The 26921-nt window shown below is 41.9% G+C and overlaps 1 protein-coding gene across 1 annotated transcript in view; it reads left to right on the forward strand.

Moving 5' to 3' along the window:
- The window catches only part of Ext1 (exostosin glycosyltransferase 1), a 273409-nt gene that overhangs the window by 211176 nt on the left and 35312 nt on the right, over positions 1-26921 (forward strand). Inside the window, exon 2 of the mRNA XM_013032241.1 lies at positions 26622-26715. Within this exon, the coding sequence (XP_012887695.1) occupies positions 26622-26715 (94 nt within the window). The remainder of the gene's footprint in view (positions 1-26621; positions 26716-26921) is intronic.

Genomic DNA, 26921 nt, shown 5'->3' on the forward strand with positions numbered 1-26921 from the left:
GAGGTGCTCACCCTTGTGTAGGGGCCATTTGCTGGGAGAAAAGGGAGCAAAATATGCTCTTTGCTAGTAGTGATCTTGGATTTAGATTCCTGAGCCTGGAATCCTTGCTTGAGCAAGGACTTGGTATCTAGGGGAAGTCTAGTTAAAAGTTGAGGCACATAATTAAAAGGGCTGAAAACATGTGTCCGTAATATTCGTGTCTGGAATCTTTCATCATTGAACTCTTGTTCTTAGGGGTTTTGGAGGTGGACCAGTTCTAGAGCTGTGGTGTGAATAAATCCTGTAGATTTGATGGTGTTTACCAAGAGACTCTGGAAACTTCCAAGTGAAAGGACCGGCATAGGCAGGCCACCAGTGACTCATGCCTATAATCCTGACTGCTCAGTAGTCTGAGATCTGAGGATTGCGGTTCAAAGCCAGCCTGGGCAGAAAAGTCTGTGAGACTCTTTATCTGCAATTAATCACCAGGAAACCAGAAGTGGAGCTGAGCCTCAAAGTGGTAGCGCTTTGAGCAAAAAATCTCAGGGATAGCGCCCAGTGCCTGAGTTCAAGCCTTAGGACCCATAAGGAAAGGACCAGTTTCTGTGGTAGAGTACCTAAGTAGGGTTACTTATGCAATTGGTTGAGTGGGTTGATAAGTTGGTAAGTATGATTAAATGACACAAAGACTCTTGCTGAGCAAGAGGGCTTTTAAAGAGTGAAAACAGTGTGAATGTCAGGGGGGAAGGGGGGAGAGGATTTAGGAGTGGCAGATAGATCTACAGGAGTCTAAGTCTCCTTGAAGATTGCTGAAGGGTTATCACAGCTTTTACCCTGGAGGCTTTAATCCAGACATGTTATTGGTGACTAAAAATCATTTTCATATGGCCATTTGCTGTTTGGTGAAGTGTTTAGAATGAGCTAGTTAATCCCAGTCCAATTCGTAATGGGCAGGTAGCCAATTCATACAAACCACCTTGACAATCCACACTAATTGGTTTGTCTCCATGGAGCAGCTGGAAATTGAATTGCCTGTGGAGATGGACATTTCATCCCCTCCCCCTTTCTTCCTTCTCTTCCCAGGCTGTCCACTCTGGCCCGTGCCTGGCTATGCCCCCCTTCCTAAACCCACACTACCTGCTCTAGTGATTTTTGCATTAAATAGCATCCGTTTTTCCACCCATCTTCCTGGGCCATAAATTTTCCAGAAGCTTTCTGATTTAAAAGCAAAGAGTGCAGTCCAAGTAAAGAAAGTAAACTCAGTATCCTGTGGAGCATTTTCAGGGTCATTTGGATTTTCCAAGTTGGTTTAAGAAGGGAAGGTGTCTTTGAACAAAGCAAAATACACTTCATTTTTTAAAAAGGCTAGGGAAACACATTCCTAGACAAAGACTCATAGGGCTTGGAAAGAGGTTCGGAAAGATCTACCAACTCTCAATAACATCTACCAACTTCCAGAATCTTCTCCAAAAATGGCTCTTCACATACTAATGGGAAATACACCCAAATGGTAAAAAGCCTGAGTTTCTATACTTTAATTGATAGCTATTTCATTAATGACTCTCCAGCTGCCCAGTTGGTTTCAGGCTGTTCTTTCTATGCCCAAGCTTGGTTGGCAATTCAAAGGGGCAGGAGGGCTGGATGGAGTTAGCTTCATGTGGCTAGCTAGACAGGTATGCCACGCTACCACAGACAGCTGTGCTAGAGAGCTGGACAGAATCCTGGCTGCTCCTCACCAACTTAGCCACATAACTTCTCTCTGCTTGTTTTCAGTAGCTTTGAGGTGAAGTCTCTGCTTAATTCAAAATAATCTACATGTATAATCTTAAAAAAAATCTTTTTTTTTTTTTGGGTCCGGTCATGGGGCCTGAACTCTGGGCCTGGGCGCTGGCCCTCAGCTCTTCATTTCAAGGCTAGCACTCTACCACTTGAGCCCCAGCACCACTTCCGGCTTTTTTCTTTGTGCTTATGTGGTACTGAGGAATCGAACTCAGGGCCTCAGGCATGCAAGGCTAGCGCTCTACCACTAAGCCACCTTCCCATCCCTAAAAAAAATCTTTTTAATGATTTTTATTTCCGATTTTAGTGGTTTTGCCTCATACATTTAGGATTTAGGAGGGGAGCCTCCACATAATAATAAACAATAATAGCTTCTGTGTTCAATAATGTATTATTGCGTGCCTCAACTTCCCTCCATTGGGAGTAGACTAAAGCAATGGAACTGAGAACAGACATATATCCTGGGCCAAAAGGCATTTCTTGATATTCAGTGTACAGGTATCAGGTATTCACAGGTTTGTAGGATTAGCATTCTTATCTCTACATAGACTTGATACTGAACAGGATCATGGTAGCCTTGCTCTAAGATCCATCAGTCAGAAATACACTTCCCTCTCATTCTGCTACCTTAGATTGGGAAGAACCCTGTGAGGATATCTCCGCCCTCCAAAGGCGCAAGAAGGAAACAGAGCAAGTTTTCATGAAATATGAGACATGAGGAAGGCTTTTCTCTCAGCACACCAAGCGGGAGATGGTAGAGAGGCCTCTCTATGTCTGATTAAGGTAGGGGAGGTTTGCTTTGAGACTCCTGGCTTCTATGAAAAAACAAAAATCTAATAAATAGGAAGTGAAATTTACAAGGGATTCCAACAAAGTCAACAACCGTTTGTATGGCGTGGCCAGCTCATTTCAAACATGAATTCTGGATGGGAGAGCTTTGGATTTTTATCATGGTGATTCATCTTTTATTAAGAAAAGTGAATGTTAGATATGAGCTCTATAAAAGAAAATAGAGCTTCTACTTTTGGGAAAGACTGTTTGTCTGGAGAAGAAGGAATGCTGGGGCTGTGTGCATGGCTTTGTAATCAGTGTGCTGGGCTTATTCTGCCCTCTGAAGCTTCTCATGTATGTTTATAAATCACCAGCTAAGGTCAAACACACTTGTAATTTAGGCAGAAAAAAGGAAAAAGGAAAAAGGTATGTAAACTTAAGCCTTGGTCTGAGAAGTTTTTCCTAAAAACTTCCAGTTGGTTTGAACCATGCACTTTAAAGTGCATGCTTTTCTCTCCATCCCCGCTACCTCTTTTGAAACAATAGGGTGAGTAGAGAATACATAAATATTCTTGCCAATCGTTCAGTGTGGTAACAATCCCAGGCAACTTGTTGCTATGAAAGAGAGTAGAGTCGATGGTAGCAGGTGATAGGCTCACGGGCAGCAGCAACCTTTCCTGTAGTATGTAAAACAGCTTCATCTTTTGGAAGATTGGGTGCAGATAATATATGCCAACAGTGATTTATGCTGAGTGGGCTCAGGGCTTGTTGTTTGCACGCATGACATATAGCCTGGCTCCCCATGGCTTCCCGAAGGTCTGCTGCGGCTCTGCCCTTTCCACCCAGGTCCTCAGGCTCCTGCCGTGGCTGCCTGCAGTGCCTACAGGAGGAAGGGGCCAGGCTGTGGGGCCATCTGGAGCCTGTGATGGTCAGCACAAGGGATGCACGTCTGTTTGAAAGTTTGCCGAGATATCTAACGCACTGACTTACTGCCAGAAGGCAGTTGGGGTTGTGGGGAGGGCACAGAATCCATGCTCCTGAAGAAGCTGGCTTCTGGCAAGAGTGGTGGGCACAATTGGGATTGATAATCAGTCTTTTTTATTTGGGTACCATGGTCTTCTTTGCCACCAAAATCAAACTAAACCACACACACACACACACACACACACACACACACACACACGTACCATGGTCTTCTTTGCCACCAAAATCAAACTAAACCCCCCCCCCCACACACACAGCCTAGATGTAGCATCCTTACGTCAAATTATACAGGGTTAGTATGGAAATGAAAAGGGAATTTCTGAGCATGTAGAACTTGACCCAGACTGTTTAGGTTCTAATCTGAGCTCTGACACATAGTAGTTGAGTGACTGAGGGAAAATCATTGAACCTCTCTGTGTTTTGGGGGGGCAGAGGGGAGGCTGCTTACTGCGGTTTGATCTTAGGACCTCACACTCTCACTGTTTTTTTTTTTTTTTACTCAAGACTTGTTCTCTGCTGCTTGAACCAAACCTCCACACCTGCCTTTTTGCTGGTTAATTGGGGTTTCTCTGCTAAGTCTGACTGGAATGGCTTTGAGCCAGTATCCTTAGATCTTAGCTTCTTGACTAGCTAGGATGGTGGGCATGAGCCTTTGGTGCCTGGCTTTTCTACCCAGATGGACTTGGAAGCACAACCCTCTCCTCTCAGCCTCTTCAGTAGTTAGGATTACAGTCCTCCCTTTACACTGTGCTTTTGTTACTTCATTGTAATAAAGGAGAGGATAGTTTTACCTTGTAGGGTTATTTTGAAAAGTAAATGAAGTTTATATAGATAAGAACTTTTAGATCGTGCCTAGAAAGTTAAGCAGTATACAAGTGGGGGGGGGGACGGGGGCATGCATGTATATTTCTGAAAGCCAGACACACTCACTGCCCTGTCAGGCAGACACCTTTGGCCTTACCACTCTTATTCCTTCCTCTGCTAGCACCTCTACCGCCTTAACCTGCTGGCCTTGTTCCCTTTGTTTCTTGATTCTAGCGTCAATGTTCTAACTTGGAGGGAATGATGAAAGGATTGCCATTGATTGAGATGTTAAAACCTTTTTGTACAACTACTTAAGGATATATATATATATATATATATATATATATATATATATATATAAATATTGGGTTGCTCATGGGGCTTGAACTCTGAGCCTGGGTGCTGTCCCTTTGCTCTTCAGTTCAGAGTGAGCACTCTACCACTTGAGCCACAGCGCCACTTCCAGTTTTCTCATGGCTAATTGGAGATAAGAGTCTCAAGGACTTTGCTGCCTGGGCTAGCTTTGAACCACAATCCTCAGATCTCAGACTCTGAGTAGCTAGGATTACAGGTGTGAGCCACTGGTGCCCAGCTAAGGATAATTTTAAAAAATTATTAAAGAACATGCAATTTGACACCAGCCCACACATTTCCTACTTCTTGAGTTATTTTTCACCAACCACCTCCACCCCTCACCCCCACCCCACCTCCAGCTTAGGGAACTGACTTTTCTGAAGCTCTTACACGTTTCTAGTGGCATACGCAGAGAGGACCTGTCTGAGCATCCACTCTCTACCATCTGCCCCGCCACTGCTGGGCCTGTTTATACTTTAGCTCCTATCACAGTTTGCATTTACTTTGATATAAGTTTGTATTTCTTCAGCATCTGTACCCACAGGAGCGGAGGGAACATTCATACGTATACATTGGTCCAGAGTAAGAATAAGAAGGTGACTGAGCGACTGAATGATATGCATGCATGCCAGCATACCTGCTGAGTGATATGAGAGAGGTATTTCTGCTTTCTCAGTGGTCAGCGCTGATCCTTTTGATTCCACTAGTCTCTACCCTCTACTCTTCACAATGGAATAGGAGTGAAAGAGGAGCCAGGGAAACTATCAACTGCCTATTACTATTATATCATTATCATTATTACCTTTAAGTCATTGTACTAAGTAGTTGCCATTCAACAAAGTTTATGAATACAGTGCATCTTGGTCAGTCTTACCCCTTTCATCATTTTTAATTAATTTTTATTGAGATTGATTACATAAATTTCACAGTATTGTGGGATTGTGTTACTTTAGTTAAAGTCACAAACACATTTTTACCTTCCCAAGGCAAATTGTCATTACCATGGTCTCTAATGTTTGTGAATTCTATAAGCTTTGACATTACAACGATTTCTTCCAAACCGGGTGATAGGTGCACTTCTTTCCTTTTGCTGCCCTTGAGTTGCTTAGTTCATTTTCATCAATGTCCAGTGCAGCTGATGGGACCCTCTGTTGTATTTTTTCCCATTTCCCTCTGATTCTGTGCCCTCCTCCTAGCTTCCCTCAGATGTGTGCATGTGTATACCATGTATGTGGTCAAGAACTGGAGTTATTTAGAAATGATATGACAGAGTAAGTAGAGGTCCTTTGTTTCTTCATTTTTCGCTTCATCATTCTTACCCATCCCTCCCACTGCACCCTTTCCCTCACTTTTCTTAATTTTATAGGATTGAATTCTTGACTGCATTGCTCTCTTTTTAACTGTTAGGCAATTATGGAGGAGGAAGCAGGATTTTGTCTTTTACTGGGCTAATTCGATGGGACTCCACTTGCCATGTAGATGTGCTCCATCTACTGGTTGAATTGGGTAGTTACATTTTCAATGGATCTTTATGTTCTGCACTGCTAAGGCTGGTCATGCTGGCTCTTTAAATGCAGCTAAGACTGTGCTAAGGTTTCTGTCAGACTTTGTAATCCTACTGGCAACAAAATGAATGCATGAAGCATGGTTTGCTTTCTGAGCCCAAGTTTTAGCCTCTGTGGGATTTCATCAGAGGTACACAAATTCTGTCCTGTGGGCTTTACAAGTTTGAAACTACAAAGTTTTCCGCTGGTGTCCAAGGGCTAAAATCTATAGTTAAGTGTCCTTGTTCTCTATTTAGTTTTTTTCCATGCATACATTAGATTTCTCAGTTTTGCAGCTATAGTAAATACCTTCTCTTCAGGATAGCTCAGGGAGATAACAACTATTTTTTTTTAATCTTCCTTTGGGAAATCTGAGTTCTCAGATAAAAGATTTCAATGAACATATGAATCTTCTTTCTTTCCCTCTACACACCCCTCCAAAAAAATGTACTTAAATTGCCCTATGAGGCTCAATAAATTACAGAAGATGGAATTTTGTCGGTTTGCTGCAAGAAATGTAATTGTTTTTAAAATGACAGGCCATTCCCTTTGTCCATAAATGTTTTATACCACAACCTGCATGCCTGAATACCTTGTGTAAATTATGAATTAGTTTGTAAGTGGACTTAGCAGACGCAGCCCAGCAGGGTCTAAGTGGGCTGCATTTGTGACTTTCGGCTGCTGCTTTGCTGTGGAGGGCAGAGGCGGCTGTGTTCTCGTGTTGAGGGGTGGGAGGGATTTCTGCGACGACTCAGCCTAGGAAATGGTCCAGGTGTGTTGAGGGCGGCAATTTGGAAAGAAGTTCCAAATGACCTGATAGAGAAAGATTGGAAATTTTATAGTCCAAATGAAAAGGTTTCGTATCAAAGTCAAATCATTAGTCCTTATTGGATAAGACAGCTGCTTCTAGCATTTTTTCTCCCATCTGAGGCGAAGCATTTCTGGTCCCTAGCTACTGTATCTGCAGACCAGGAGTTACTAGCCCAGATGACCCCTGGGGCCAGGCACCTGACATCAGAAATACGCTAAGCCATCACAGTACTTGCCAATTTTCCCTGGGGTGGAAGGAGATAGAGGGAGGTCTGGTGGCTTTATATTTCTGTTTTTTGTTGGGTTTTGGTGGTTTTTTTGTTTTGGTTTTTGTTTTGGTCATAGGGCTTGAACTCTGGGCCTGAGCACTGTCCCTTACCCTTCAGCTCAAGGCTAACACTGTATCACTTGAGCCACAGAGCCACTTCTGGTTTTCTGGTGGTTAATTGGAGATAAGAGTCTCAGGGACTTTACTGCCCGGGCTGGCTTTGAACCACGATTCTGAGATCTCAGCCTCCTGAGTAGCTAGAATTACAGGCATGAGCCACCGGCTCCTGACTTTATATATATGAAGGACCTAAAATCTGGATTTTGATATATAATTTCATGATTTGAAAATGTTGGTGAGTAAGAAAATGCTGAGATTCCATTTGTATGGAAGCAAATGTACCCATGAACAGGGGTAATATTTGTGACTGATATGTAGGCTCAGGGTCCTCAGCAAAAATCTTAATCTGTGGGATGAATGCATTCTTTCATTTATAAAAAGGATATTCCTGGGTCACTGGTTTATGATAGTGGAACTATGTTAAATATACATATATACACACATATCTATATACACTTCATCAAAAAATGTGTGCTCAATACAACACTGACAGAAGAATAAGTTCACATTTCATTGGTAAACCATTTTCTCCCTGATTCTTGCTTAGAAGAATTAATTAGCACAGTCCAGAGATGTTGTCTGCATGTGAACCCTGTATCTGGTGGTTGTCCCTTTAACTTGTGCTATTTTATAAGGATTCTTCTAACATAGTCACCTGGGAAAAAAAAAGTCCACTCAACATGCTCTTCAAGTTTGCATCAGAACTACTGAAAAGGAATACATCTTAAGCTGTTGGGAGCGGGATATTTATTTGTTTGTTTGTTTATTGAATAGTTTATTTATTAGTAGTGTTTCTGTGTGTAGCCCAGGATGGGATTATAAGCATAAAGCCTCATACCTAGCATTCTCAATTATTTCATTCTTTAAAAAAATTTTTCTCTCTCTCTTCCTCTCCCTCCTTTCTTCTTTTCTTCTTCTTCTCTTTCTTTTCTTCCCTCCCTCTTCTCTTTCTTTCTTTCTTTCTTTGTTTCCTATTGGACATTGAGACTTATTTCTTATCATCATTATTCCAGAGTCCTCATTTAGCCTCCCCATGGGAAAGTGTTAACACAGTGGCTGGGGATAGTTCTTATGTGTTTTGTTGCTGCTAAGATGATTTCATAGGGCAGGTGAACCGAATGCACCTGCCCCTTGTTAAGCTTTTCTTGGTGCTAGACATATGCCTAGTAGCCTACCAGAGCAGAGATTAGGAAGCAGAGAGGAGGGACAAGACTGTGAATGAATTACCTTATAAGAAAATATAGAAATAAGCCACTTTAGTACCAGCATGTGTTTTAAAGTTTGGTGTTAATTTCTTTGAATTAAACCTGCACCCAAATCCGTTCCGTTCTCAATGATTTGAAGGATCTCTTTTATACCTGTTTCTCCTTATGATATCAAAGCTGCCAGTATAAAATGTCATTGAAGGTGACCTAGCATTTCACTCTTCAATTTTAGGGGCCTACTTTAGTTGCTAATTCTCTTTCACTGGTTGTGTTACTCTGGACATAGGAGTGGATCTGTGTCAGCCTCAGTGTTGGGCTGTGAAATGGAAGTCATGGTATTTATTCACCTAGATCATGATGCTTAGACATATTAGTGTATGTAAAGCAGTTAGCAGTGTTGCACACGAGTGTGTTTTTAGTTTCCATGTGTGTTTTATCATCATCATCATTACTACTTCTTATCATAATTATCACCATCATCATCTCCATGTGAAGACATTATTTTGTAAGCATGTCTTATGCTATGCAGAAGCTTTTTCTTGGATTCTTACTGAAAAGCTTTCTTATTCTAGGTAGGACTTTGATATAAAGCATGGGAAATGAACTTTGTGATCTGTCTCTGTATTTTCAATGCTTTCTTTTAAATTTTCCTCCCTCAGGGGAAGGATGCTGGTGGCAGTGGTTTGACCCAGCCTGGCCTCCCAACATGATCTTTATTTTGTAGCCTCTGAAGTTCTGGGTAGGTCCTATAATCCCTAAATTAGTCTAGAAGGAATATAGACAACAGTGTCTCAGTGGGGAAAGCTGGTTGTGGCTTTGCTTTTGTTCTTGGCTCCAAGCCAGACGAATTCCTCAATAACCGAAATTGCCCCGTCCACTTTTCTCATCATTAGAGTCTACAGGAAGGCCTTGTCCCTGTCACAGTGAGTGTGTTTCCTGGCCTTCGCCCCAGGACCAGGTCACCAGGCAGACAGCACTTGCAGGAAGAGCAGAAGCGCTGGGTTTCTGGTCCTGCTCCTCTAAACAACTTCCTTCCCTGCAAGCCCATCCCAGCAGGAGCTAAGTTTGCTTCTCCTCCCGGGCCGCTGCTACTTCATTGTATGGCTGTTTTCTTTCAGCAATTAAGCCATTTTAGTATTTCCTATCATGGTTTTCTTTTACCCTAGAGATGCTCAATGTTGGGGCAAAATATAGGCATTCATGCCGCTCATGCATTTAGGGAGTTGGGAATTTAGCTTTTAATTACTGTGAAAATATGATTATTTTAGGGACGTGACATCATCTCTACCGAGCCTGCAGAATTGTGCAGCACTTGGAAAAGGGGTTCCTAACCAGGTGCTCAGGTAGAGGAGTTGGCAGGTAGGTCCCAGGGGGACCAGCAGGTGAAATGAACTGGAACCCTCATAAGCATCCCTCATTGACTCTAATCAGGCTGGTGAGGCACATTCTGCCACAGCTTTCCTCTCTGTAACGTGGGTTAATGCCAACTGCCCCTTAGCTGTCGCTCAGTAGCTATGTGGGATCTGGAATGCTTTACTACCATCAGCGTGTTCCCTGAATGTGCTTACCTGCTCAGACCCTACAGTCTCCCTGTCTGTAATCACACTCATTTCTCCAGCTAGCAAGAAGACCCAGCCACTGTTTTACATAACATCTGACAGATTTAAGTCTATGTCACAGCAAGGTACTTTTGCCTGGTGGAGGCTGCTAGCGGTGGCCTGTGCATTTTGCTTTCCCAAATGTATTTTAGATTTCTTAATGGTCTTTAAAACGACTGTCAACGCTGCCTCCTCAACCCCAGCCCCACTTGACGTTTATCCCTGAGGGCTCAGATTAATTCCCACCTCCTGAGGTCACACTTCTCTCCCATGTCCTCTCACCACAGCTGTTGATCTTATTATATGCTTAGTTATTTCCTCTGTCCTCTTAAACAAGACGGTGAATTCCGTAAAGGAACATAAGTATTGTTTCTCTGTTTACCAGTACATTCTTTGCTCCTAATGAAAATAGAATGTCTGGTACTTAAAGTTACACTAGGTATGATTTGTGAATGGATGGATGGATGGAGGAATGGATGGATGGATGGATGGATGGATGATGACTGGGTGAGTAGGTGGGTAGAGGAAAGGCAGGAGGGAGGGGAAGATGAATGGATGGATTTGTAGATGGATGGAATGGCCCTTATCCTCAGTCTTTCTCTCTCTTCCATACTCTCTCCATGTGTTTTCAATAATGTGTACACACAGTAGGGACTCTACACAAGTTTGCTGAGGGACTTAAAATCCCCTTGGAAGGTTGGGAAAGTTAATCTCACATAATGTCTTAGGAGGAGGCCTTTAGGTTTCAGTCTTCCATAAGTGATCCTGGCTGGAATAAAATACAACAAATGAGCACAGTGCATTATCTTCTAGGATGGAGAATAATGGATGAGAACCCAAGCTGACCTTGAGAAGGGCATCATCTCTACTTCAGAGGCTCATGAAAGTTCTGGCTTAGTTCCAGCCAGCTCTCTGGTTAGAAGGCCATAAATTAACCCAGTAGAGTCCTTAGTGGCCCTCATGGTGCCTGTCAAGCTAGAGCTCACTTAGCTAGCTCATAAGGTGTCCCCAAAATGTATTAAGGAAGGGAATCACTGAGTGTTGTGGGCCCTGCTGACAGAATACCTTAGTTCTAGTCTTCACTGCCTACTTCTTAGGTGAATATAGATGAAGTATTTCCTCTTTCATAAAATGAGATGGAAAACACTGCTACTGCTGGAGAGATCAGATGGGCACACATGCTTTTCAGAGAGTTGGCATCTGGTGAGTTCTCAGGCCATATCAGCTGTTATCATTTTGACTCATTGCCGTAAGTTTTTATGCCATCTCTTTGGATGCTCATAGTGGATCCCATTTTCCCCTTGCTGCTGCCCACAAGTGTTTGACCCAAACTTTTACTGCTAGAACCCAAAGACAGCAACGAAGAGTTGCATCTGTTATATGGTATCTTGCCTTACACTCTTGTCTTGCCAATAGTTTAGTTACATGCAAACAATGTACAGAGGCATGAATCCAACAGTCCAGGAAGTGAGAGAGGTGTGTGTGTGTGTGGATATGTTACAACTTCAGTAGCTCTGGTGGGGAAAAAGGAAAAATTGAAACATGGCACCAATGAAATGCCCATGTAGTTATTTAAGGCAAGGACAGCTCTCTAGAACTGGCTTCCATTGAAGAATTCTCCTCCTCTTTGGAAGGAAGCTTCACTATTTTTTCTTCTCTATCGCTTTTAAACCATATTTCTCTTATTTTTAGACTTTGGGTGAGCAGGAGACTCCAAATCTGTTTGCAAGCTGACGCTTACCCTCTTCTGTACACTCTCTTCAGCTTGGTTTTCCTCTGGTGTATCTTGAGCAGGTGACTTGACCTTGTCTCCCTGGGCTGATTTTTCATATGGGGTATTTGAACTGGATGGTCTTTGTGATGCTGTCCAGCTGTTAACAGTTTTTGTTTATTTTTCTAATTTCTTGGTTTTCTTCACTTGTTACTACAGAATGCACGAGTCATGCCTTAAGAATAAGACAGGAAACTCTTCAAAAAAAATTTTTTTGGGTCAGTCATGGGGCCTGAACTCTGGGTCTGGGCACTGTCCCTCAGCTCTTCAGCTCAAGGTTAGCGCAATTTTCCAGGACTCAGTTTGAAAGTAGAGAGTTGCACTCATTCCCGAGCATTGTCTCCCCCCCTTCCCCTCCCTTTTTTGCTTTTCTTCTTCCTCTTCCTCTTTTGCTAGGAGTATTTTGAGTTTTATTTCTGCTTTCCTGTAGACTTTCTTGAATGGATGGTCATTTGCTTTCAGTGAAAAACATCGTGTCTGCACACATACCAATGCTCTTGTCATTGGCGGGTTTGGGGAAGCCTACAGGCAGAGGCAGGGTCCTGAGACTCCCTGAGTCATCATTAATGAACCAGACTGCCTGCAATGTTCCAGTGGCTGCCTTTTGGCATTTGGCAGGAAAATTTTTTTTCATGTTAGCTTCAAGGTTGTCAAATATCATTATCCCCAAGTATTAAAATTTTCAAAGAAAGGAGGCAGTGTGTTTGATTTATAGAATAATTATCTAGCTTTAGCTCTAACTTGGCTTTGGCAATGGTTTTGCAAGCACTCGAAAATTAAATCCATTTTTTATGGCACTACAAGGTATTATCTCACAGCAAATGATAATTAAACACCTGTGAAATCAATTAGCCCTTTAAGCAGGGGGAAAAAAAGTTTTCCAATTATGTTTTCACACCTCCAAAACTTTTATAATTCTAAAACCAACACTTGTGGAAAGTGATATGGTTGATTGGCCATTGCTCGGTTAACTTTCTATGAAGATCATCCCCAAAATCTGCTTAGACCTAATCCTGAGAAAGGCAGTTTGTGGTAAAGGCATGAATCCAAAGAGCAATTGCCTCTGGAGCAGGCTCTGTGCAGCTATCTATCTGACACACAGCTGAGCTGTCAGCTCCTCCACAAAGGAAGTTACTCACTTTATGTTCTGATGCCAAGTTTTACTTGACAGTTTATTTAAAAGCCAAGATACCTTAATGGAAACCAAGCAACAAGATGTTCCACGTGACAGAACTGCTCACTCTCATGAAGAGCTCCATCGTCAACAGTTCAGAGCCATCTTCATTACAAATTCATACCCTGAAAACAGATGGATTGGTTAATAGCTGAAACTTAATACAGTGCAAAACTGAGAATCGTGGCCGGCCATTTAGCCTCCTGGGATGATGTGTTTCATCATCGATTATGGTAACAAGTTAGCTTTTCCAGATGCTTCTTTTGGAAAACGGTCTGTATTTCTGAGGCAGTGGATGGATTTGAGGGATATGCCATAACAATTTGAGATACAAACAAGAGAAGAAACATACAGAATGCCAGACTTTTGTGTTTCATAGGTACTAAAAGCACTCCACGACAAAGTCTAGCCTCATCCTTCCTTATATGCATAAATACTTTGGTCTCCACAGTGCTATTGGGTAACTGCCTGGCTTGATCCTCAGTGGGCCTTACCAGGCACAGAAGGCTAAAACAATGATCTCAGTCTGGTTTAGATGAGCACAGACTCAGTCACTTGCTTAAAATAATTTAGTTTGGACAAAGTCAGGTATATCGTGGCTATTTTGTGCATATTTGATTAGGTGATTCTGCATAAATATGTCTAATGACATTTTTTCTTTAAAAATAGTTTGGTTTTCTAAACTTCAGAAGACATTTTCAGCGGGCTCTTGTTTTCAAATCAGATACCCTCTGTGGAAGCTGATGAATCTTAACGTTAGCTAGAGAAATAAGACTAGCATTGATAAGACAAAGACGAAAAAGAACTTTCCATATTCTCTTACAAACTTGTCATGTGAATTTTCTTTGCAAACAGTGCCAGAAATCTAGACATTTGATGATCTCATAAGTAGTTCAGACCCATGAAGAATGGTCGAAGGGTAGAATGATTTGACATTGTTTTAACAAGTTTCTTCTCTTTTGCCTGTTTCCATTTTTTTCTTTTTTCGTGTTTTCTCTCATTCCCTTTTCCTGTGGTACTGTATTTGGTGTGTGTGTGTGTGTGTGTGTGTGTGTGTTTTCAACGCAGGACCTCTCACTTGTAAAGCACATACTCTACCACGTGAGTCAAACCCCCATTCCTTTTTGCTTTAGTTATTGTTCAGATGGTGTCTCACTGTTTCCCCTGAGCCAGACTACTATCCGACAGGTGTGTGCCATCACATTTGACTTGATTTTTGAGATATCATCTTGTTAACATCTATTACTTGGGTTGCTATGATCCTGTCATTTCTAACTCTTACATAACTGGGATTACAGATATGAGCCCCTGAGCTCAGCAACAACAATTTCTTAAACAATTATTGCTTGACACACAGACAGTACTAGAGCCTGAGTATAGTGATGAATAAGAATGGGAAAGTTCCTGCTCTTATACAATATATGTATGGAGAGAAATAAAGTGAGCCAGCAAAACAAACGTGTAAATTCAGACAGCAATAAATGCCAGTACAGAGATGAAACAGGGCAATGGGAAGGGAGCTAGCAGCATACAGTCTGATCCGAGAGTGCCTCTCTGAAGCAGGTCAGTTTGCATACCAATGGGCATCTTGAAATAGATGGGAAAGAAGAATATTCTTGGTAGAGGGCACAGCTAGTATAAGTCCAGGGGTTGAAAGCAAGTGTGCTGTGCTGAGAAACAGAGCAGGATCTTGTAACTAGTTGGTGAGCAAGGAGAGGGGCCTCTGGAACTATGTGCAGACGTCATTATTTATGGTCCCTTGTCATCCAAGTGAGGGGTGTCAATATTATTCTAAGAATTACTAAGAGCTATTAGAGGGTTTCATTCTGGGTGTGACATTGGAGAAGGTTCATTGGCTACCTGATGGAAAATGAATTTTAGGGGGAATAAGATTGAGCCTCATCTGTTTTAAAGCTAGAAGGAATCAGAGTATTCTTCCCGTTGTTCTACTCATGCTCCATGTGAAGGAGTAGAGTTGATGAGATACCAGAAAAAGGGGTGTGAGCAAACTCCAGCTCCTATGAAATTACTCAAGCCACTGGAAGACATATCCTTGGGGGCTTTCTACCTTTGCTTCTTCAAGGGTCTCAGGAGCTTTTCAATACCTATTTATCAAGTGTATTAGTTACTTCTGCATAGCTGTGACGAAAATGCCCAAGAGAACTACTTGAAAGGGAGAATCATTTTAGCACACTGTTTTGGAGATTTCATATATGGTCCTACATAGGCTGTATTGATACTGGATGTATTGTAAGGCAGAGCATGACGATGTTGGGAACGTGTAGAAGAGTCTGGTCATCTCATGATGGACAGGAAGTACAGAGGGAGTGCTAGGGCAAGTTATGCCCTTCAATGACACATTTCAGTGACTTAGTTCCTCCAGGTAAAAATTACTTCCCAATGATGCCACTGCCTCCCAAAATAGCACCACCAACTGAGGACTAGACAGACATTCAGCACATGAGCTATGGGGGATAGTGGATACTTCATAGCTATGGGGGATACTTCATATTCAAACATAATATCCATTGAGCAGATAATGAGGCACAAGGCATCATTGAGGGTAGCTGGTCTATCTCTCCTCCATAGCTGCTTTCATTTTCTTTGTCTGTGCCACAGCTTTATCTTCGAATAAGGATAACCAAGGAATCAGCTAGTTTTTTAGCTGCTTCTCCAGGGGGCTGTGGGAGGTATGACCAGCTGGAGGAGGAAGGAGGGGTGACTCAGCGCTACAGATTGTCTGCCCAGGAGACAGTCTGCCAAAGGAAATGACAGAATCTAGACTTCCGGGCTTTCTTAGTCCCCACCCCTCAAGAAGGAGTAGTCTGGTAAATCAGCATTATGTGGCATCAGATTTTTCACCATAAAAAATATTTTTTGTCTTGGGGTCATGCCTCCATATCTATCCATTCACAAGCCAGATCACTGCTTGTTTCATGCAACTTGTATTTGTATATTGTGTTGGATATCCTAGAGTTTCTTGAGTAGGCATCACGTCACCTAACACAGCTCCTAGGTCCTATTTGTATCTTTGGTGTCAAAGGCCAAGGAGTGAGAGCTGGCCACTACTGCAGAAGTCACCAAGTGAAATCCAGTGCTAATGGTAGTGAGAAGGTAAGGTTAGCAGTGCTGTTTTGTGAACGGCTACTAAATTCTTAATGTACTTTATACGCACTTAAATGCAGGCACCAGACAAAACATTAAACACAAAGAATGCAATGTACTGATAGACTCTTTCTGCATAGAGAGAACAGCTCTGCAGGGATCTCAAGCATCCTCCTCATCTGAGGTCAGATCAAGGCTGGCTTTGCCAGAAAGGATGCTTTGGATGAAGAAGGGGAGTGGCCAGGTTGGCACATGTGGTAGGACCTATCTATAGTCATAGCACTGAGGAGACAAAGTTAGGAAGATCAAGAAAGAGTTAAGAGGCTAGCAGGGGCCACATTGCAAGACTCTGTCACTAAAGAAGGGATGGAGGAAGAAGCAGTTGAATGAAATGGGGTTGTAGGAGGTCCTCAAACTACTGGATTGGGTCCAGTTCTTTTTCTGCAGGTAGAAAGTCATGGCCTTTGAAGAAAGGCCATCCTTGAGGAGCTTCTACAGCTGTTTTCAACAAATCAGAGACAAAGGAAGACCAGGAGAAGATTCACTGTGAATAGTGCTGTGGGTGCATTTAACCTGATCTGCAAATAATGGTCTTTGCCGGGAGTGAAACATGAATTTCCCATTCTTATTATTGTACTAAGAGAAGACAGTTTTTAACAAGTTGTCAGGCCTTTAGAGATAACAACAGCAAAGCATGGAGGGGAAGTATACAAAAGGAAAACCAAGAAAAAGGGTGTTATTTCTGCCATTCCCAAAGTCACTTAGGTTCCACTGAACCCTAAGAGTGAGCATCACCCTAGGCAGGGCTGGCACAGCCAGGAATTGGATATGTTGGTCGGTAGCTGAGGTAAAATTTGTTGCCTTGCATCTTTTCTGTCTCCTTCTTGTTCCCATAGCTCCAACTAAATTCAAATTGATGGACCCAGAGCATGAGTCTACCATTTAGCTACACTTTTGGGGTGGCTACCCTAGGAAAGGCTCTGAGGTAGGTGGGCCTAAGTAAAAAAAAAAATAGGCCCAAGAGAGGAAGCCCTGTCTCCTGGAGCTCAGCAGAAGGAACTGAAGGAAATGGGCAACTTCACAGTGAGCATGAGTCAGGAGGGGAGTAGAGGTGGGACTGGAGGAATGTGCAGGGGCTTCTGCCAGGCAACAGGAGGAGAATTTAAAGTATGGAAAGACAGAGGCATGAAGTGACCCCCTCCACAGTTGGCTTCTGGTTGTTGGCCTATCCCAGGAGAGGGCATCCTCCGTGCTGACCGCTCTGTACGGGTTCTCTTTGGCTTCGATCCCTGCTCTCTGGCCCCACTCTACTTGGCCATTCCTTGTGGCACAATGCCTGGTGAAAGGTTATTGCTAAGATAAGTCTCCCCATCGTTGGTTCACATGCCCCTTCTAGATCATTTATCCCTTCACGGCCATTGTTGCTGCAGGCTCTTTTCTTGTTAATGTCTTTTCTTCCCCTTGTGCCCAGGTAACCCTTTATTTAGCATTGTCAGAATTGTTTTATTTCTAGCAGAGAATTTGTTCCCACGTGTTTTAGAATTGCATTTATCTCAGAATAGTTTTGAAATTTGGCATCACTGAGTAGAAAAGCTGGAGCTATAAAACCTCACAAAAACCTTCCCAAAAGCTTCCTGAGAGTAATGTCATGAGGCACAATGGATTAGAAATCTGTCACTTTCACCTCTGCTGGCTTCAGTTCGTCTGTCCTTCCAAGAAATGCTCTGAGAGGCAACATAGCACATCTCAGATCCTGCTTTCCTTGTATAAAACCCCACAAAACCTCCACACTCTCCTTCATCGTCTGTGAAATGGGACCAGTAGAGCATGCTCAGATTGAGGTGTTACAAAGAGAAAGTGCAGGTTGTGTAGCACAGTGCCCCACACACTGGAAAGGTTTAATCAGTGGGATGATTATTATAATTGATGTCATTAATGGCTGTCATAGTTCATAGGTTAACTATCGAGTTGCTCTTTAGTGAACAGAAACCAAGATGTCATCTATGCCTTTGGAAGAACAGATGGGCCCGACTATGTTTATTAAGCATATGCAAACAGTGATTATCAGCTAATGTAAGTTTATAGTTTTGAGCCATCTATAGATGTTTAGGATAGGGTAAACAAAGATATGGGATAATATGTATGTTTGATTCCTCCTGACTTTCTCCTAGGAAGGCCAGTATAACTATTTCACAGGTGGCTGTAAGGCTTACATATACATAGCAGTAAGTGCCTTTCACAGGGGCTTTATACCCTAGGCTCAGCCACAGAATGTTATCTTCCTCTCTTCTCTGTATTGAAATTAATTAATTAATTAATGTGTGTGTGTGTGTGTGTGTGTGTGTGTGTGTGTGTGTGCACGTGCGTGCGTGTGTGCATGCATGCCGGTCCTGAAGCTAGAACTCAGTGCCTGGATGCTGTCTCTGAGCTTGTTGTACTCAAAGCTAGCTCTCTACCACTTGAGCCACAGCCCCACTTATGACTTTTTGGTGGTTAATTGGAGATGAGAGTCTCACAGACTTTGTTCTCTAGGCTGACTTTGGACCACAGGCCTCAAATCTCAGCCTCTGGAGTAGCTAGGATTCCAGGCATGAGCCACCAGTGGCCAGGTGAAATGGATTTTCAATGAACATAGAAAGGAGACTATCTTCTGTGGAAAGCCAAAGAAGTATGAAATGATAAATACAAATATCTGTCCCTGGTTTTAGCTGCGCATTGCTCTCTGTTAGTGGACAGCTTGAGACGGGCAGCCTCACACTCAGAAGTATCCTAAAGAAATATATTGCTAAACTCTGGGTGCCTGGTGGGTCTAACAGTAAGGCAATGCTCAAGGCACAGAATTTGCTGTGTGAGGAAGCTCATCATCTCCATGTGGCAAGTGCCTGCCCCTGAGGGTACCTGTGTGTCCCTGAGGCTTTAGCCAATCTGACCAGCCACGTCCAGGGCCCGGCTCCTTGTGCTTACATTTACCTGAACCCAGCATCTATAGGAGCTCATTCACGGGCAGGAAGACTGAACCTGAGACAGCAAGCCTGGGGATTGTCAGAGACTGAGGAGTCAGTACTTCCTCATTCATGCCACATGTTTTCAAGACAGCTGACGTAGGTAGCACAACAGCCAGCTAGGCCCACTTTTCAGCTCCTGCTCACAGGTGTCTTCGTTCAAATTTCTGCATAGTCAATGTTATGCCATGCTAAGAACTTCATGGTTTCTTAGTTCAAATCTCTGCATAGTCAATGTTATACCATGCTAAGAACTTCATGGTTTTCTCAAAAAGAAAAAGAAATTTTTAAGTGTTATGTTTGGAAAGATAGAAGAAAAGTCCAAAGCCACATGCATAGTAAATGACAGAGAACCATCTTGGTTGACACTTCTGGTAGTGGCCTGGGGTGAAAGTTGGAGAAGGTGAGACAAAGTCCTTTTAAGTGATAGCTGCTTGTTGCAGTCCTAAAAGTGGGTAAACTGCTTAGAACTCGGCTTCATAAGAAATTTCATTTCGAGGCACAACAAGCTGTATAGACTGACCAGAGGCAACATGCTATAATTGAAAGAAAAAGGCCTTGGGATCAGGAAGCTTGGCCTTGAAACCCTAAGACTACTGGTCCTAGCTGTGAATTATGCTGACAGAGGTGGAGCTTTCTGTACTTAGTTACCTCCCATGGATGCAGGCTGATATAATGTGCCAAAGCTATATTTGGTGCCATGCCAGTTTTCTGCTTGAGCCTATCAGAGACTCAATCATGTCTGAGCTCCAGGCGGTCACTACCTATGCCAGTAGCTTCATCACCCCACTTTAGCCACCCACACTGAGGGCTCCCCCTCACCCTGATGCTTTTGTACTTGCTGTCCCCCCCCCCCACACACAAATGCCCATAGCTCCTTGTACCCCTCGGTGGGCTGATGCTTCCTTCATAACAGATCAGAGGCTCATTTTCTCCATGGAGACACTTTCTTTGTATGACTCCTACCCCATGTCTTCATCCTGGCAAATCCCTCACTGGGTTATAATCATTGAACAATGTATCCTTTTTACTGCAGACCCCTTGAACGGTGCCTGACATGTGGTAGACACATGTTCACTGAATGAACAACAACTAAAAAGCAGAAATGTTGCTCCAAGGATGTTAATTTTATTTTCCCCATTCCAGTACACTTTATGGGACTCTAATAGTTATAAAATCATTTTTTTCTTCCCTTCCTTTATTTTGTGAGGGATATGATTTGAACCTGGGCATAAGCAGAGAAGATTAATTACTTATGAGGAGGGGTCTGGAGGGAACAGATCAGCTGTTGCTGTTTAATGATTTCACAAAGAAATACGCCTAATATCTTGGAGAGACTAGAATTGCGTGAGCAGAGATGAGAGTCTGGATTGTTTGCATCCTTCCTGTCCTCTTTGGTTAGTTGAAAGCGGACTCATTTGGCAAATGTACATGCTACAAAGTGACGGTAGAAACCACAGGAGGACCTGCATGGGGCACCAGAAACATCTTTGACTATGCCACTTTGATAATAAAGCAAGAGCCTTTCAATTAGAAGCTGCTGTTCTGTTGTGATTCACAGCTTCTGTTTTCATTTGACTTTAAAGGATCTGGTCCACATTTGTCTCTTGGCTCTGTCTTTGGGAATGTTTTAATTTCTTTCTTTTTTTTTAATTGTTTTCTTTTTTAATGTTCTTATTTCTCTCTTCTGATACAGTTTACCATAGTAGCTCACAACTGCATAGTGCTTTAGCAGTTACTCTGCATGTACATAACTTTATTTGATCTTCACAGTTTTGGGGTTCAGAGAAGTTAAATGAACTTGCATGATTTGCATGGGATCGTACAGAATGTAATAGATCCCAAACCCAATTTCTCCACCCAGATTTCCTAACTATAAACTGCCTATGTTTTCTTTTATATGTTGTTGCCTCCCTTCAGCTGTAATGATTATAGTTACCGGTTATGGGATTGCTTACAATGTGCCTGTGCCTTACTTAAAATCTATCCTCACCACAGAAGTACGTTTCCCCTTTTGCCAGCTAGGAAACTAAGACTAACAAGTAACTTCCCCAAGATCACTCAGCTTGTAAATGGCAAAGCTGGAATTGGAACCGTGGTTTGGCTGTGTCTAAAGCTATTGAATCACTAAAGCTTTTAATTACCAACCTCTTAAGTATCAAGTTGATGCTTCTCAAAATGTAGGGTGTGTCATCATTACCTGAAGAGCTTGTTAAAACACACCCTAGTCCCTTTCCCCCCAGTTTCTGACTCAGCAGACTTGGGTGAGGCTGAGAATTTGCATTTCCCACCATGTTCTCAGCTAGTGGCTGGAAGAACACTGTGACCCAGTGACTTCTTGTCCCTCTTCCCCGGTTACACTGAATGGCTGCCAGCAAAAATGCATTTCATATGGAGGGAAAGGACTTCAATTATGCATTATTACATAGCCCATTTTAAATGGGGTATATCCCATCCATTATTCAGTGCAACTTTAGGGAGAAAATTATTATGGCCATTGAGTGGTACTGGTCTCTAGGTTAAAGTCAGGGTCATGTCATCTTTATTGCATTTTTCTTTGCAGTCACTTGGGGAAACTCTTCTGCCTTCTGTGTCATTACATAGAGAATGGGGAGCGTAATGCCATCTGAAAAGGCTAACAAAACTATTTATTAATCCAACCTGGACCGTCTCTCAGATTAGTTGTCTCATTGACTTAGCTCCTTGGCATAGGATAGCTTGTTTATCTTGTACTTGTAGATCATGTGTGATTATAATGTGATTTACATTTCTAAACCTAAGGAACAGGGGAGAATTAGTCTACTTTAAAAGATTGCTCTCTCCCACTTAGCCTATCAAATGTGCCTGTCTTTTGCCCCTATACCTAACCAATGGTGGCCATTAATCTGCTCTCCATCCTTATTTTTATCTTATTTCATAAATGTTACATAGTGTTGAGATTGGCTTTTTGACTTGGCATAGTCTCCTTGGGACTGTTGTATGTATGCATCAATAGCTAACTCCTTTTGTGTTTGGATGAGATGTATTCTAGGCTATGGATATACCACAATCCTTTGCATCATTCATGCATTGAAGGACATTTGAGAAGTTTCTAATTTGGGGCTATTATAGACAAAACTGCTATGCACATTGGTGGACAAATTTCTATGCAAATATTGAAGTTTTCATTTCTCTGAGATAAATGCAAGAGTGCAATTGCTGGGTCATATGGTAAGTCCATTTTTAGTTTGAAAAGGACTTGCCAAGCTATTTTTCCAAAGTGGCTGCACCGTTTTAAATCTTCCAGCAGTAATATGGGAATAGGTCTGATTTTTCCCACATGATCATCAGCACCCGTTTTCATCTACCCTTTCATATTATAACCATCTTGGTGAGTGAAAACTTGTTGGAGTTGCATTTTCTCAGTTACTAATGGCTTTGACTCTGTGTGTGTATGTGTGGTTATTGGCACTTTGTATGAAAAATGTCAATTCAAATTCTTAGCCCATTTTTAAAGTGGGTTATCTTTTTTATTGTTGAGTTAGAAGAGTTCTTTATGTGTGGGAAATAAAAGTTCTTTATCAGATTATGATTGGCACATATTTTCTTTACTTAGCTTTTGGAGTCATGAGCCAGTGTAGAACTTGTATAGGTAGAAATCATAACAGGTATAGTGGTAATGGATTGCATGTCACCAGCAATTCTTGCCAAAACTAAATAGATTTTGTTTTGTTTGGTTTTTTGTCAGTGAGGGGCTTAAACTCAGGGCATGGGCTCTGTTCTTAAGCTTTTTCATTCTACCTCTTGGAGCCACAGTGCCACTTCTATGTTTCTAGTGGTTAATTGGAGATAAGAGTCTCACAGACTTACCTGCCAGGGCTGGCTTTAAACTGCAATCCTCAGATCTCAGCCACCTGAGTAGCTAGGAATACAGGTAAGAGCCACCAGTGCTTGGCTAAACAGATTTTTTTGAATGAACATTTCTTCTTTTGTCATTATGCCCTAGGGAAAGTTTTCAAGAAACTTTAAATACATTCTTTAATTTTCTTTTTACTAATTAAGTTATTGCTTTCTGGGGAGAATATGCACAGAGTTCTTCAGTCTTCTGGAAGGCTGTCTACAAGAGGAGTTTTATTCTTAAAGTGTAAATCCCCCTAGGAAATATTATTGCACTTTCTTTCTAATCACTTAGGAAAACTCTTCTAACTTCTGTGCCGTTACCTAGAGAGTTTTCATCTTATTAGTTTGTCAGTCTTCGGAAAATCTTAACAGCTAGAGAAGACCTCTGGACAACAGCTGTAGGAATGAGACCATGTCTGAAGTATTTCTGTTTTTGTTAATTTTTATTATGATTATAAAAGTGCTATGCAGAGAGATTAAAGTTGCATAAGACAGATAAAGAGTACATTTCTTTTTGGATAGTGTCACCACCCCCTCCCTCTCCCTCGCTCTCTCCTGGATTTACGTCCCTTCCCCATCTGAGGTATTTCTTAAAAGAGTGTCTGAATAGCAAAACAGGTTTAAGTATTGAAAAGAGCAACTCAACATGTTGAGTGTTCAGTACTTAACACACAGCCTACCTGGAGGCATGAATGTCACATGTAGATGCTATCATTATACCTTCAGTTAGAACCCACCAGTAATTCATAGGCTCAAAACAAAGGTGGGACGATGGATTGCATGTACTTAGAAGTCTAAGTGATATCTTATGTACATACCTGCACATTTCTGATGGTTGTGGAAACCTTTCAAGCACTGAACTAATTTCAAATGGCATTCTTCTTTCTTAGCTAAATGTGATAACATGAAGACTAATGGAATGTTAAAACTGACTCATTAGGTCATCTAGTCCAACTCACTTTTATTATTTTGCAGATGAGGAAACAGGCGCAGAAAGTGCCTGAACTTTGCTCAGAGTCTTTCAGCTAAGTAGCCTCCCAGCTTGTTCTGGGGTGCACTTCACTGTGAGAATGACTGTAAGTTTCACTTATGTCGCTTTGTTTGCTTCATCAGCAATAAATTCTACTGTACTCCCATTTAAAAGGCAGCCCCTTAGCATAACTGTCATCTGAATGTTTCCCATAACTTTTCTGTCCTTCTTCCTCCAACTGGCAACTTTGAAACTTGTTACAATCCAGAACACTAATAGGGTTTCACATTTTTAGCAGCCTAATGATGAGAATATAGAACCTTCTGTGCTATCCCTGAGGGGTTTCTATTCTGGGCATCTATTAAATCTTACTGTAGTCTCAAGTATATTCAACCTTTCTATGTTTAAAAAAAAATCAGCCAAAACTTTACACATAAATTTGTGGATGTGTGGATGTGTGTTTCTTTCTTCTCTATCTATTATTAGATAAAGATTCTAACAATGTCAACATTTGAAATTGTAGATACCTGTCCATTTTTCTATGTTTGCTGAAAAAAAGAGAAGTCATTACCATCATAATTTAATATTTTCTTTTATTTAACTAAATTTGATCCTTCTGAAAAAAATCTTTTCTACTTTGAAGTCTATTTCGCAGTTTAATTAATGCAGCAAGGCTTTTTTTTTATTTTACTCTCAATGGATGTAATCTTAATCTATTCACAGTGACCTTTTCTTGTGCAAATTAGTTGTACATGCTTGTTTAAGCAAATGGTCCTTTGCCTGATGTCTCTTCTTAATGATGGGGTTTATAATTGAAAATTGGCTTACTCCCATATGCCTGGTTTGTATGAGAATATAAAAATAGATGTGGACTTTAAAAATATAAACGTATATATCAATATCCAAAAAGAGGGAGAAGGAAGAACCCAGTGCCTTCCGGCTATGATTAAATTAGACTATTAGACTCAGAAAATGCTGGTGACATATGCTGCTGTCAAAGTCACACCTGTCTGCTCAGCATTGGAAGCTCTTAAAAAAAATGAGAGTGATTTTTATCTTGGCTGTTAGAATCAGAGCCTTCCTAGGACATGCGCCATCTCTAGTTTCCCAAGTTTTCTTCAACTCCTAATGAAGTTGAAACTTCATGTACGAATATTTGTGGCAATCACTTTTAAAGTGACAGTCCTAAATTTTTTTTTGTTGTTTTTAAGCTTCACTGGCATAAAGAGACAGATGAAACCTATGTTCTGTTACCTATTTTTTGAAATGCAAAAACACTGTAATAGCATGCAATGACATTTGAATAAACGAAGTAATTATCCCTCTGTATTTCAGTTTCCCTTTCTCCTTACTAATTTTTCTCTCTCTTACCTCTCAGCATATGTTTCCCCCTATTTTTCAGGCTAGCCCCCTTCAATGTTGCCACCTTGTTTACTTCTAAGTCATGTTGGCCATTCTTATACAGCCGTATTTGTGTGGGGATTGCTGAGTGTTTTTTTTTTTAACGAACTGTTCTTCAGCGTGAAGGAGAAAACAAATGTTTTGTGCTTAAGATGGAGATTTTCCCCAGTCATTTTTAATGGGTTAGCTAGTAGAGAACAGGAGCAGTGTAGTTAGTTTTACCTAATGGATGGCACCAGAGAAGAAAGAGAAGATGATAAAGGTTTAGGCCTCTGGGACCACCTGTTTCCTCAAGACACAAAAACCTGATTTTGGAAGCACAGTCTATCTAGGAAAGGACAGTTATTACAAGGACCATCAGACTTTGTTTTGCTTTGAACGATGGTTGTCTTCTTTGAGCTGTCATTAAGTCGTGGAGCAACAGGGTTTCAATGGAGCTTTGTCAGTTTGTAAGTGCAGTGCGTCTTGATCAATGCTGCCCCTTCCATCATTCTCCCCACCTCTCCCAGGCCCATCCATCCCCTTGACCTACTTTATGCCATTTTCATATGTACACAGGGTGGGCAGTTGCCTACTTTCTTTCTCTTCATTTGTCTGTTCCCCCTTCCCTTGACCTCATTTCTCTTTGGTACCAACATAGACTTATCTTTTTTTTTCTTCTTCTTCTGTTTTTCTTTCTTTGTCATTCATGGGGCCTGAATTCTGGGCCTGGACACTGCCTCTCAGCTCTTCAGCTCAAGGCTAGCACCACTTCCAGTATTTTCTGTTTATGTGGTGCTGAGGAATCGAACCCAGGGCCTCATGCATGCAAGACAAGCACTCTACCACTGAGCCACTTTCCCAGCCCTAGACTTGTCTTTTTATATGCGGCTTACAAAACAAACCCTAAATGATTTGTCCTACGTAACTGTTTACATGTATGCTCTTCATGCAATGACCCCCCCACACACACACACATTTCTAAACAACAACAACAGCAAAAGAAGTAAAGTGAGAGCCACTCCTCCCCAGGGTTCTCTGGGTTTGCTCTGGGTCCAACATGATCACCATCTCCCCTTTCCTGGCAGGCATTTGTTTACTGATCAGTCCTCCTTTCTTTCTAGGTATGATTATCGGGAAATGCTGCACAATGCCACTTTCTGTCTGGTTCCTCGTGGTCGCAGGCTTGGGTCCTTCAGATTCCTGGAGGCTTTGCAGGTAAGAGGCCCGGAAACTTCCCAGACTAGAGCTAAGAATTGAAGTCCTACTCCATAGGTGTGACCTTATCACTTCCCCTGAGATAATTAAAGGTGAGATAAGGTTTCCCTTGAGGATTTGAGGGTTTATTTTTTTCCCCTCAAGAAAATCTGAAACACCTTTGCAGAGGAGGAGGCTAAGGATTGATCCACTGCCTTTGTACGTAC

The sequence above is a fragment of the Dipodomys ordii genome, unplaced genomic scaffold, assembly GCF_000151885.1.
Source record: "Dipodomys ordii isolate 6190 unplaced genomic scaffold, Dord_2.0 Scaffold151, whole genome shotgun sequence".
NCBI classification, from domain to species: domain Eukaryota; kingdom Metazoa; phylum Chordata; class Mammalia; order Rodentia; family Heteromyidae; genus Dipodomys; species Dipodomys ordii.